The sequence below is a fragment of the Cervus elaphus genome, chromosome 5 (assembly GCF_910594005.1).
Source record: "Cervus elaphus chromosome 5, mCerEla1.1, whole genome shotgun sequence".
NCBI lineage: Eukaryota > Metazoa > Chordata > Mammalia > Artiodactyla > Cervidae > Cervus > Cervus elaphus.
Window position 1 is genome coordinate 55891073 of NC_057819.1, and position 14751 is coordinate 55905823.

Consider the following 14751-nt stretch of genomic DNA (forward strand, 5'->3'; position numbering starts at 1 on the left):
AGGCATTCACTTCCTTATTTTATCAAATGTCTACTGAGAGCATCTGATGTGCTACACTCTGCTGGGTGCTTGGGATTTAGAAATGAGTATGAAAATGCCCCAGCTCCAGAAAGCTCAGAGTCTCTGTGAGCGAGGAGAGGAACAGGCTCAGCTCACTCCATCTTGAAAGAGAAGGAAACTCGATCTTGCCCTTTCAGTGAGCTTTGGACTATGTGCCTGGTAGCCATGGGGATAACATACGTACAGCCGAACTGGCCTCCCAGACTGATAAACACCAGATTCCATACCCAGGTTTCCCGTTGCCAAAAAGAATGTAATAACCCCCTGTGCAGTCAGTCAGCTTTGTAATCTTCAGGGTGTAGGCTACAATGCATAACCAGCTGACCCTTCTGATTGTGAATCACGGCTATAACCTGACTGTGTCTCCCTTTAACTCTTTCCAGGCTAGGTTTAAGGAATCTGGGGATGTGGGCTTGAGCAGTACACTTAAGGTATATAAGGTTTTCACAAAAGTCGGTCGGGGTCCTTGGCTAAGAGGAGACTCTGCCTTGGGCCCACCGGTGTAATTAACTGCACTCCACTATCTGCATTGTCCTTCTGAGTGAGTTGTTTCCCGGAACGCGTGGCTACAACATCTGGACTCTAGAATGTGAGCCCCATGGAGGTAGAGACCTTGGGCTGTTTGTTTCAGTGGAGGACTCCTGGTGACTACAACAGTGCTGGGCATTTTCGAGTTAATATTTTGTATCCGATCATTTCTGCAATCCCTGAGAGTATTTATTGTTTAGTCTCTAAGTCAAGTCTAACTGTGACTCCATGGACCATATCCCGCCAGACACCTCAGTCCATGGGATTTCCCAGGCAAGAATACTGGAGTGGGTTGCCATTTCCTTCTGTAGGGGATCTTCTGACCCAGGGATTGAATGCACATCTCCTGCATTGCAGGCAAATTCTTTACCACTGAGCCACTTGGGAAGCCCTTCTGGGAGGATAACTATAGGTTATTTTCTCAGACAGACATTTAGTCATGGTGGCTTAATTTTTCATGCATTTACTGATTTTTTTTGTCTTAATCTACTGATGTGTTTCTTTTGTGTGTGATTTAAAAAAAAAAAACCTTTGTAGTCATATTTTTTTAAAGAAAAACTTTATTTTTACTTATTTATTTATTTGGGATCTTAGTTCCCTGACCAGGGATCGAACTCCTATCCCTGCAGAGGAAGAGCAGAGCCCCTATCACACTCACTAGACTGCCAAAGATTTCCCCTATGTGTGATTTTTTTAACCATTTAAAAAATTGAAGCATAGTTACTTTACAGTGTTGTGTGCTTACTGATTTTTGATGGTGAGAAAATTGTTAGTAATTTTCCAGACAATTAGGGCACCGTTGGTGGAGATGGAGAGTTGGGAATAGATTTCAGCAGTGTTAGGAAATAGGAACTAACAAATTACTGAAGCAAATGAACAACAACACAGTAGTGTTAAAATGACCACTGTGAGTGGTTAAGACTCCACCTTTCAATGCAGGGAACATGGGTTCTATCCTTGTTTAGGGAATTAAGATCCAACATGCGGCACAAGGCAGCCAAAAATAAATAAATACATTAAAAAAAAATCAAGGGGCTTCCCTGGTGGCTCAGTGGTAAAGAATCTGCGTGCGGATGCAGGAGACGTGGGTTCGATCCCTGGTCCGGGAAGATGCCCCATGACGCAGAGCAGCCAGGGTAGTTAGTACACCACAACTATTGAGCCTGTGGTCTAGAGCCTAGCACACCCAAATACTGAGGCCATGTGCTGTATCTACAGAAGCCCAGCACCCTTGAGCCTGTGCCCCACAAAAAGAGAAGCTGTGCTCCCCGCAATGAGAAGCTGGCATACAGCAGCTAGAAAGTAGCCCTCCCTCGCCACAGCTAAAGAAAGGCCTGAGCAGCAATGAAGACCCAACACAGCCAAAAATAAGTAGTTTTTTAAAAATCAAGAAAAATACTCAGTGTGAGATACAAGGGTGGCAGGTGGTAGCCCCTCAAGCCTGAATTGATCCTCCCCTCTCCACAGAATGTTCAAGAAGTATTCTAGTATCATTTGGCTTTGATTTGACACCCCAGTGAATGCCCAGTGGAGCACAAACACCCATGTCTCATCACTTCAGACCTCATTATAAGGTTTAGATTCTGCAGTTGTTTGGATGTGTGAAATCAGATATCATGACCTGACACCAGTTATCATGAGAAAAGCTTTACATAAAATGAGCCTCATAACCCCTTTGCCATTCACTCTGTCTCATTCTCAGAGAATCTGATCTCATGTAAAAGATACCCAAAGCTCTAATGTGTGAAAATAATTTCCAGGATAGAAGAGCTGGTGATGACTTTTCAAAAGTGTTGAAGAAAGTCTGCATTAATCCTGGTTTGGTAACTGAGAATGGATGTCCAGTTTTGAAGCGCCTCCTTTGGTCCCATGTTGAGGTGAAGAAGATATGGAAGAGGGGTGTATCCTCAGCTATACTTTATTTTACTCATTTTTAAAAATTGGAGGACAGTTGTTGTACAATATTATATAGGTTACAGATGTACAGTGAGGTACATGTACAAAATAGTCACAATTTTTAAAGGTAATTCTCCATTTATAGTTGTTATGAAATATTTGCTATATTCCTCATGTTGTACAGTATAACCTTTTAGCTATTTTACATGTAATAGTTTATATCTCTTACTCCTCTATCCCTATACTGCTCCAACCCCTACAGATAACCTACTAATTTGTTCTCTGTATCTGAATGGTTTCTCTTTTGTTATATTCACTAGCTTGTCTATATATATAGTGTCTATATATATATCAGTTCAGTTCAGTAACTCAGTCGTGTCCAACTCTTTGCGACCCCATGAATCGCAGCACGCCAGGCCTCCCTGTCCATCACAAACTCCTGGAGTTTACTCAAACTCATGTCCATTGAGTCGGTGATGCCATCCAGCCATCTCATCCTCTGTTGTCCCCTTCTCCTCCTGCCCCCAATCCCTCCCAGCATCAGCGTCTTTTCAAATGAGTCAACTCTTAGAATCAGGCGGCCAAAGTATTGGAGTTTCAGCTTCAGCATCAGTCCTTCCAATGAACACCCAGGACTGATCTCCTTTATATATATCTATACACACACACACATATGTACACACAACACATCTTTATCCATTCATCTTTTGATGGACACTTTGCTTGTTTCCATGACTGGCAATTGTAAATAATGCTGCTAAGAACATTGGGGTGCATGTATCTTTTTGAATTAGAGTTTTTGTTTTTTCTAGGTACATACTCAAAAGTGGAATTGCTAGGTCATATGATAGCTGTATTTTTAGCTTCCTGAGAAACTTCCATACTGTTTTCTTCAGTGTCCAGCCAGAGTTTAAACAGAGCTAGTGAGCACTGCTATATAAATTGTGTGGACAGGTGGCTGCTTACTTAATTTTTGGTGGGTACTGGCTACCAGGTGCTAAGGATGTAACATTGAATCAGGTCCGGCCACCACTACCACTGAGGGGTTTGCAAGTCTGTGGGGGAGATAAAGAGGTGATATCAATCTGATGTATGACCATGAAAGAATAACGCAAGGTAACATTACTGAGTATTCCATGTGTGCCAGGGACCATGCAAAGTCAAGGACCTTTAGTTCCTTCTCAAGGGCTATAGATAATATTCTAAGCCATATCCTGGGAGCTGCCTTATAGATGCTGCCAGATGGAAGAAGTTAACTACAAGATGACCAGACAGTAGCCATGGCGTAAGCTGCCACAATTCTGAGAACTGGCCTCAAGAAATGGGAACAAAGCCACTCTGGAACTGACGATTAACTGTACCTAAAACAATCAAGATGATGCTGGTCAGACCACTGATGGCCAATTTCAAGAAGACTATCAGAGCCGACTGGGCTGTTCCCTCCCTCTATCTATAAAAGCTCTTGTCCCCAGATTGTCAGGGGGCAGTTGGCCTTCGGACAGGCATCAGCACCTCCTCCTACCTCCTCTATTGCTGGCATCGAAAAGAAAGCGAACCTTCCTTTTCACCCACCTGGCTTCTTTATTGACTTTTGAGTGGTAAGCAGCCAGACCCTGTGTTCAGTAACAGATTTTGGCACTCTGCTAACATTTAGACTACTAACCCCAGCATCAGGTACGGTGAGGGGATTAGGAGGGCTTCCTAGAGCCCTGAGTAAGGTATTTTATAGATTCTCTTATGTGGTTTGACATGTTTGTTTGTTTTTTTAATATTTATTTACATACTTTTTTGGCTGCATCAGGTCTTAGATACATGTGGACTCTAGTTACTTGACCAGGCATCAAACCCAGGTCCCCTACGTTGGGAGTGTGAAATCTAAGCCACTGGAGCACCAGGGAAGTCCCTGATGCCATTTTAAGTGGCATTTTAGAGAACAAAAGAGCTGACTGTAGTTCGCATAGCAACAAATACTGGGTGACTACCATATGTCCCAGGCTGTTTTGAGGGTTGGCCATCACCCAAGATGTAGTTCCTGCCCTTTTGGAGCTGGAAATCTGCTGAGGGAAACAGTGGACAGTTGGACCTGAGATGCCTGTCAGGGATGGTTAGTGCTCTGAAGAAGCAATGAAGCAGGGCACGGAGATAGTGTATAAGGAGATGCTGAATCAGATAGGAAGACCTTTGCACCCCTCTGAAGAGTTTAGTGAAAGTTGGACAGTGAAGAAAGCTGAGCATCAAAGAATTGATGCTTTTGAACTGTGGTGTTGGAGAAGACTCTTGAGAGTCCCTCGGACTGCAAGGAGATCCAACCAGTCCATCCTAAAGGAGATCAGTCCTGGGTGTTCATTGGAGGGACTCATGCTGAAACTGAAACTCCAATGTTTTGGTGACCTCATGCAAAGAGTTGACTCATTGGAAAAGACCCTGAGGCTGGGAAAGATTGAGGGCAGGAGGAGAAGGGGACGACAGAGGATGAGATGGTTGGATGGCATCACTGACTTGATGGACATGGGTTTGGGTGAACTCTGGGTGTTGGTGACGGACAGGGAGGCCTGGTGTGCTGCGATTCATGGGGTCACAAAGAGTCGGACACAACTGAACAACTGAACTGAACTGAACTGAGGAGTTTAGTTCCTCTACAAATATTCAAATGACTCTGGGAAGATGGACAGTTTTTCCCCCTGAGTCAGACAGGATATAAAGATTCCTCTTGACATAAAAACCCAAATCTTTGCCTATGAGACATCCCCAAAATAAAGAACTGTGGAGACAGAACCCTACAAGAGAAGGGATGTGTGTTTCAGCTGAAGTTCTTGGCAGAAAGTTCCCCTGTGTGTTGATGAAGTAACCTCTGGGAAGTAACTGAGACCAAGGGCCATGCAGACATCATGGTGCTCTCTGGCTGACCTTGTCTCCTAGGAGAACGGTCCTAACTCAGACACCCTGAGCCTGGAGAATAGATCTGGGAAAAGCTTGCCTTTCCTTGATTGCCTGTTCCCAGCCGTCTCCCTCTTGGCTTCTCTCCAGTGGTTTTGGCAGGACTCTAATTAGACTCCAAAGGTCTCGGAAATTCACAACGCACACTTGTGAAATGAAGGCATTTTATTGTCTTCTATTTGTCTTCACAACAGATTGTGAAAAAGATAAAATGATCTCTGAAATTTCTGGCAGATAGAGATGGTATAAAAACGTAATGCATCTTTAGCACAATTACTGCTGATTATTAGTGATGATAATGGGAGGTATTATGTAGGCATTATACATCCATTTACCCCAAAGAGGCATAGATCTTTATAGAACACAGAAAAATTTCACACTGTACACATATTGGAGGAATTTATAACCTGATAGCAGGGTGGAAACAATTATACATAATCAAAAGAAATAGCTACAACTAAACACAATAATGTGTAATGTACCCATAAATAATTTTTTAAAAGAAATAGCTAGAATTGAGCATAATAATGTATTCTATGCTTAAAAAGAATTTTGAAATAAACAGTGATTTGAGGATTGTGGTATACGGTTATGAAATGTCTTAATTTTCCTAGAGTCCTTCAACTTGAAAGAGAAAGGGGGAAAATAGAAGAAGAAAAAATTGCCATATATAAACCTGTAACTCACATGGAGTGAAAACCATGGCATAATTTCACACATTAATTTTTTAGAGGTTCCCCCAGATCTGTTACTGATTCTCTTCCAATATATTCTCTTATACTTAGTTTTAAGCCTTAGTTTCATGTTTCTGTTACCTTTGGCCAATAAGCAACTCAAAGTTACTTACTGATAAAGGATGTTTCTTCAAGGGATCCTCTGCGTGTCAGGGTCACTTCTAAGAACATGGAGTCTTCATCCACAATGTAATACTCTTTCTCTAACGCAATGCAAGCCCAGGAGAGGTGGAAAGGCTGATTTGTTAGCTTATTTCCTCCTGTAATTGACAGGGGTCAAAGAGATGTTAGATGAGCTATTGGATGAAAAAATATGAATGACCGAAGTTTGCATTTTGCTTCTGAAGTCGAGTTTTTAAAAATAAGTGCTCACTTTTATATAGAGAGGAAAAGGGCTTTGCTTTTTTTAGAGTGCTATGAGCATCATTTAGAGCCCTGTTTACCCTGCTTGATGTGGGATTATTACTGTGGGTCTGTTCCTGAAAGGCCTAAGGCACCAGAATTCTAAAGGGCTTCCCTGTTGGCTCAATTTGTAAAGAATCTGCCTGCAGTGCAGGAGACCTGGGTTCAATCCCTGGGTTGGGAAGATCCCCTGGAGAAGGGAATGGCAACCCACTCCAGTACTCTTGCCTGGAGAATCCCAAGGACAGAGGATCCTGGCAGGCTACACAGTCTATGTGGTCACCGGAGTCTGACACGACTTAGCGACTAAACTACTACTAAAACTAGGCAGCTTAATTTTATTTTTTAAAATATTTTTTTGGTGTGGACCATTTTTAAAGTCTTCATTGAATTTGTTACAATATTGCCTCTGTTTTATGTCTTGGCATTTTGGCTGTGAGGCATGTGGGATTGACCTGTGCCTCCTGCATTGGACTGACCAAGGATTGAACCTGTGCCTCCTGCATTGGAAGGTAAGGTCTAAACCACTGGACCGCCAGGGAAGTCCCAAGCTTGGTTGTTTAAATTCAGTTCATTTAACGTCTCCATCCTTCCCTTGGTCTCCATCCTTCCCTTGCTGCCTCCCTTGTTTGCTTCCTTTCTCCATGCCTCTTTGCTTGGCTTTCTTCCTCTGCCCTCTGATTTAATACTTTGTATTATTTGTGTATCCATTTGCTCCCGCATTGGTCTAGAGGTTCCCTGAAGACAGTGCCCACTATATATTTTCTTATTTTATCACTATAGAATCCTAGTACTGTGTCTTGAACTCGGATGTGTAAAAGTCTAAAACTTATGCAAGTAGAGGGCAGCAGACAAGGCTATAAGGTCTCTACCTGATTTTGTCTCACCCACACTAGGTCACAGGTTTCTGTTGATGGTCAGCCTTATTGGCGATGTGCAATGTGTACATTATACAACATTCAAAAAAACTAAGATCATGGCCTCCGGTCCCATCACTTCATGGCAAATAGATGGGAAAACAATGGAAACAGTTACTTTATTTTCTTGGGCTCCAAAATCACTGCAGATGGTGGCTGCAGCCATGAAATAAGAAGATACTTGCCCCTTGGAAGAAAAGTTATGACAAACCTAGACAGCATTTTAAAAAGTAGAGACATCACTTTGCCGACAAAGGCCCATATTAGTCAAAGTTATGGTTTTTCCAGTAGTCATGTATGGATGTGAGAGTTGGGCCATAAAGAAGGTTGAGTGACAAAAAATTAATGCTTTTGAATTGTGGTGTTGGAGAAGACTCTTGAGAGTCCCTCGGACCTCAAGGAGATTCAACCAGTCCATCCTAAAGGAAATCAGTTCTGAATATTCATTGGAAGGACTGATGCTGAAGCTGAAAGTTCAATACTTTGGCCACCTGATGCGAAGAACTGACTCATTTGAAAAGACCCTGATGCTGGGACAGATTGAAGGCGGGAGGAGAAGGGGACAACAGAGGATGAGACTGTTGGATGGCAACGCTGACTCGATGGACATGAGTTTGAGCAACCTCCGGGAATTGGTGATGGACAGGGAAGCCTGGTGTGCTGCAGTCCATGGGGTTGCAGAGTTGAACATGACTGAGCGACTGAACTGAACTGAACTGAACTGAATGTTCTAAAAAGAGAATGTAAAAAAATAAAAATAAAAAGAGAATGTAAGCTCATAATAGGCGATGGATGTAAACAGGGAGCAACATGCACCCTCCATGTGCCAGGCACTGAGCTAGGCAGTATAGTTTGCAAGCAAAAAAGAAAAGGTGGAGGCAAACAAGATGAAGGAGACAGGAGTCAGTGAGCAGGCCCTGACCAGACCCACTAGGACAAGGAAAGCGCCTGAGTGAACAAAAGGTGAACTTTGGAAAAGGAATGATTTAAAAAGCAATAATTAAAATAATAATGGAGAAAAACAACCAAATGTGGAATTTATAGTTTGCTGAGTTTGAAAGGCATAATGCATTTATGTTTCACAGTTATATCCTATTAGGTTAAAAAAAAGGAATCATATAAAAAGTATTTTATTTAAATACTGTATTCAGGAATATTTCATTTTGATATAAATGATTTACTAATTCTTTCAAAAATGCAATGATTTAAAAATTAAAACTAAGTTTTAAAACCCAAAAGAAGAGATTATACATGCCTGAAGACAACTGTGAAAATGAATTTAATGAATGCAGATGCTCAAATAGGCAAAATCAAATCCTGAAGGATAAAGTAGCAGCCATTGTCAAATGTTAGTGGTTTATGACCCTGAACTTGGAAAAAGACTTAACTGAATAGGATATTTGATCTTAAATATTTAATAATTACCCAATAAAAATGTAATGTTGTGTATACTTTTGTTTCTACTACTCCATGCCATTTTCAAATAGCTTCATTGTCATAAGCATTTAGCTTCTATGGCTACCTGCATAATATAACTTGATAATGTATTTGAACTCCATAAGCACCTATTCGTCATGTATTTGGAAATAATACCTATAACTAACGATTGTCGCAAAGTGTCAGTTTATGTCATTAGTCATTTGGAAAATGCTTTGTGGTGCCTCCTTGGGGGAAAACATGCTCCCGTGGATTGTGACTTGATATATACAACTCCATATATGCATGTCCACAGATTATAAATAGAGTGGGTTTTAAAAATAGACGTATACATTCAGGGAAAAGTGAGTAACTTGAGATAAAAGAATTAGAAAATTGGGTAAGAGAAAAAGTCAAATTGCATATCAGACAGATCACCATTTTCAACCCCCGTCTGTCTCCCTTTGATCTTGGAGCTGTAGGTGGTAATTTAAGAAATGTGCTTTGTTAGCTGAAATATGCCACGTCCCCTTCCTGCACAAGAATATTGATTATTCCATTCCTATTTCTTTTGTGTAATTCACTTCTATTCGGTGATTCCTTGGCCTGCCTGCTTTTCTTCCTTTAGTGGGTGCAAATACTCATGTTCTGGGACTGGGAAGGATAACTGTCTCCTCTTGAAATTTCCAGCTGCAAAGGGTCATGCCCATTCTCTTTTTGAGAAATGACTGGCTGTTTTGTGTATGCTCACATCAGGTTTTTCAGGAAAGAGTTGGCAGGGGTAATCCAGAGCAGACAGATAAGCTACCAGCCGCCATGGCTCTCGCTGGGTTCTCCTAAGGTACAGCAAGCTTCCTTCCATGCAGTGCTTCTAAATCCCCTCCTTCAGTCTTTGGAAATCTGGGGGCAGGTGGTGGAGGGAGAGATCTTTGTGGTCACCTACTGGGCAGGTGTGAGCCACAGAGGGTGGCAGGTTTAATGTGTTTTAAAAAGAGGTATTTGGTATATTCTTTTTGGAGATATCCCCAAACTGTTTTGATGATATATTTGGCTCTCCATTTCAAAGACTATGAACTCAACATGTTACTGCTATGGATAACAATACAAGTTTTCTGTGCCCTTTGAGTCCTTCTTAGAGTTTTTCAATATAAACTCAGTGGAAGCAGGGTAAAAAAATAGGCCACGAGCTTTTCTTAGATTCTTTTGTATGCCTCAGTAGGGGCATCACCATATGTTGCTTTTGGCACAAAATAAAATCACCCCCCAAATTCTCACAGCAAGACTTTAGATAATAATAGTAGTAAAGTTTAAAAAGTTTCTGTTTGTTAATTATATGATTACACAAATCTACATTTGTGATAAAAAGATACAGACCCAATATATCAATGTCAATTTCCTATTTTCCAACTATTAATAGTAGGAAAGTAGAAATACACTGATTGCATGACCAGTTGCAAGCCATTTCTGTCTGGGATTTGGGGTTCCATATGGCTTAACTGGAAGACAGAAAACATTGTGCCTTCCTTCTCTAGAGTGTACAGGATTCAAGGAAGATAGGAAACATATTGTTCATTCCAGAGAATGTAATGTAATGTAGTATAGTATAGTATAGTACAGTAGTGTAGTGTAATGTAATATAATACAATGTAATGTAATATAGCAACTTCCTATTTGGTGATCAGAGTAATCATTCTTATATTTGGATACAATCTAGATAGATCCATACAAAGTGTCAGGCTAACCTCCTGTATTGAACTAAAAAATCTTTTCTTCTAAATTAATCTCACGCTATTTTCTTTTCCCTCCCCGTTGGAGGTGAACACTATATTTGATTACTATGCTTTAAGTCAGGGATGTTAGGGGTCTTTGTTCCCTCAACAATCTAGCAATTTAAATAAGTTGCCCTCGCCAGAGTTCTGATTTATCATTATCAAGGAGACACATGTGACAAATTCCAGTTCCACCCACCAGACTAATGGGGGTGTGGAGGCAGCAAGAGGGGTCATGGCCCTCAGTATCCTGGAGAGCCAGTTGGTGCCTGACTAGGTAAGTACCACATCCAGGCACATCATCTGTGTATCACACTTCATTTTCATGTTTCTGATTACTGAAACATTGTGTGAAACAAGCAATTTACTCTTATTTCTAAAATGTTTATTTGGCAATATCTTAACACAACTTTTCTTTCAGAGATTCTTCCCTCTGTGTTGAGATTGTTATGAAGATCAAGTGTAATAATGGATGCGGAAGCTTTGGAAAAGTTTGAATTTCCCTCAACACAGCCTGGCAGGAGTCTGAGTGGGCAGAGAGCCTCCTCCATGGGCAGAGGTCACGGAGGAAGAGGAATTCGTAGGCAGGTGGTCCTATTAGATCAAACCACAGGAAATGCTTGTTTTCTTCAGATCAAAAATGTTAGCAATTTTGTGTAGCTCAACTTGACACGTAGCGAGGTGTCAGGATGTAGTAAGAAGACAGATGGACTCAGGAGAAGGAGACAGAGGCTGTGGTTTTAGGGGCACCACAAACTAGAGGTGTAGCCCTGGAGGAGATGCTTCCTTCTCAAGACCTCATTTTTCCTTCTCTCAAATGAGCATGTGGAATTAGAACCTTTCCTGTCCAGTTTTAATGTTTCATGATTTTTCTGCTTTAACTTGTTAGCTGGTACCATCACGGCTATAGAGAAAACATATTAACTTATTCTGTCCCAGTTTGGACGAACAATAATATTACTAGTCTAAGCTGGTGTACGGAGAAGGCAATGGCACCCCACTCCAGTACTCTTGCCTGGAAAATCCCATGGATGGAGGAGCCTGGTGGGCTGCAGTCCATGGGGTCGCTAAGAGTCAGACACGACTGAGCTACTTCACTTTCACTTTTCACTTTCCTGCATTGGAGAGGGAAATGGCAACCCACTCCAGTGTTCTTGCCTGGAGAACCCCAGGGACGGGGGAGCCTGGTGGGCTGCCGTCTATGGGGTCGCACAGAGTTGGACACGACTGAAGTGACTTAGCAGCAGCAGCAGCAAGCTGGTGTAACTTGATACACTAAATGTGAGTGGTGAGCTCTCCTGAGCCCTAAGACAGGCAAGGAGAAGGAAATCTCTGAAGGCACACAAACTATCTGGACACAGAAGTGCACTGGCTTATCTAGAGGCATGATCATCACCCCAGCTGCATATTATAACCTGGTCCTTTCACATCCATTACCTCACATGAAAATCCAATTAGCACAGCAACCTTGAGGAGCAAGCCCACTTGACATTATACAAATGATATCACCTGCTTGACAAATGAAGTACTTATGGTTCAGTAACTATACCTCACTCGAGGTAACAGAGCAAGTCAATAAACTAAAAAATCTGAAAAGTTCTCTGCAATCTGGATCCTCTCCACCTCTCCATTATCTCCTACTCTCTTGCTGCCTTGGAATGTATAAGCTAACTATACTAAGCTATGTGCAGTTTGCCAAACTCATGGTGCTGTTCTGAGTTCAGCTCTGAAAACTCTTATTCACCCTTCAAAGCCCAGATTGGGCATTACTTCTTGATGAAACTTCCCTGGGCGATCTCTCATCTCTGCCCCTTATATACATACTTCCTTGGTAGTGCCTCTCGTGGTACTGCAGTTAATTGTCTCCATGTCTGATTCTCTTTCTATTGTATATTTGGAGTTGACAGCTTGTGGCTTTTCATAATGCAGTCCCTACCACATAGCATGGTGGTTTGAAGGTTTAGTCACTAAGTTGTGTCCGACTCTTGTGACCCCATGAACTGTAGCCTGCCAGGCTCCTCTGTCCATGGGATTCTCTAGGCGAGAATACTGGGGTGGGTTGCCATTTCCTTCTCCAAGTACATAGTACATAGCATAGTTCCCAGCAATTAATTGGGACTTAATAAATACTTATTGAATGACTAAATGACCAAACTAATCAAAAGGATCACATGGGCCACAGCCTTGTCTAACTCAATGAAACTATGAGCCATGCCGTGTAGGGCCACCCAAGACGGAAGGGTCATGGTGAAGAGTTCTGACAAAACGAGGTCCACTGGAGAAGGGACTGACAAACCACTTCAGTATTCCTGCCTTGAAAACCCCATGAACAGTATGAAAAGGCAAAAAGACAGGACACTGAAAGATGAACTCCCCAGGTCGGCAGGTGCCCAATATGCTACTGGAGAAGAGTGGAGAAATAACTCCAGAAAGAATGAAGACATGGAGCCAAAGTGAAAACAATGCCCAGTTGTGGATGTGACTGGTATAGAAATAAAGTCTGATGCTGTAAAGAACAATAGTGCATAGGAACCTGGAATGTTAGGTACATGAATCAAGGTAAATTGGAAGTGGTCAAACAGGAGATGGCAAGAGTGAACATCGACATTTTAGAAATCAGTGAACTAAAATGGACTGGAATGGGCAAATTTAATTCAGGTGACCATTATATCTACTGCTGTGGGCAAAGAAACCCTGAGAAGAAATGGAGTAGCCATCATAGTTGGCAAAAGAGTTTGAAATGCAGTACTTGGGAGCAACCTCAAAAATGACAGAATGATCTTCGTTCATTTCCAAAGCAAACCATTCAATATCACAGTAATCCAAGTCTATGCCCCAACCAGTAATGCTGAAGAAGCTGAAGTTGAACGGTTCTATGAAGACCTACAAGACCTTCTACAACTAACACCCCAAAAAGATGTCCTTTTCATTATAGGGGACTGGAATGCAAAATTAGGAAGTCAAGAGATACCCAGAGTAACAGGCAAATTTGGCCTTGGAATACCAAACGAAGCAGGGCAAATGCTAACAGAGTTTTGCCAAGAGAACGCACTGGGCATAGCAAACACCCTCTTCTAACAACACAAGAGAAGACTCTACACATGGATATCACCAGACGGTCAATACTGAAATCAGAATGATTATATTCTTTGCAGCTGAAGATGGAGAAGCTCTATACAGTAGCAAAAACAAGACTGGGAGCTGACTGTGGCTCAGACCATGAACTCCTTATTGGAAAATTCAGACTTAAATTGAAGAAAGTAGGGGAAACCGCTAGACCATTCAGGTATGACCTAAGTCAAATCTCTTACAATTATACAGTGGAAGTGACATAAAGATTCAAGAGATTAGATCTGATAGACAGAGTGCCTGAAGAACTATGGATGGAGGTTTATGACATCATATAGGAGGCAGTGATCAAGACCATCCCCAAGAAAAAGAGATGCAAAAAGGCAAAATGGTTGTCTGAGGAGGTTTTACAAATAGCTGAGAGACGAAGAGAAGTGAAAGGCAAAGGAGAAAAGGAAATATATAACCACTTGAATGCAGAGTTCCAAAGAATAGCAAGGAGAGATGAGAAAGCCTTCCTGAGTGATAAATGCAAAGAGACAGAGGAAAACAATAGAATAGGAAAGACTAGAGATCTTGTCAAGGAAATTAGTGATACCAAGGGAACATTTCATGCAAAGATGGGACAATAAAGGACAGAAATGGTATGGACCTAACAACAGAAGCAGAAGATATTAAGAGGTGGCAAGGATACACAGAAGAACTGTACAAAAAACCTCTTCATGACCCAGATAATCATGATGGTGTGATCACTCACCTAGAGCCAGACATCCTGGAATGCAAAGTCAAGAGGGTGATAGGAAGCATCACTATGAACAAAGCTACTGGAGGTGATGGAATTCCAGCTGAACTATTTCAAATCCTAAAAGATGATGCTGTGAAAGTGCTGCACTCAATATGCCAGCAAATTTGGAAAATTCAGCAGTGCCCACAGGACTGGAATTCCAATCCCAAAGAAAGGCAATGCCAAAGAATGTTCAAACTACTGCACATTTGCACTCATCTCACACAGTAGCAAAGTAT

The 14751-nt window shown here is 41.7% G+C and overlaps 1 protein-coding gene across 1 annotated transcript in view; it reads right to left on the minus strand.

The window, feature by feature from the left end:
• The window catches only part of FREM3 (FRAS1 related extracellular matrix 3), a 97514-nt gene that overhangs the window by 31806 nt on the left and 50957 nt on the right, over positions 1 to 14751 (minus strand). Inside the window, exon 3 of the mRNA XM_043900744.1 lies at positions 6269 to 6415. Coding sequence (XP_043756679.1) covers positions 6269 to 6415 — 147 coding nt within the window. The remainder of the gene's footprint in view (positions 1 to 6268; positions 6416 to 14751) is intronic.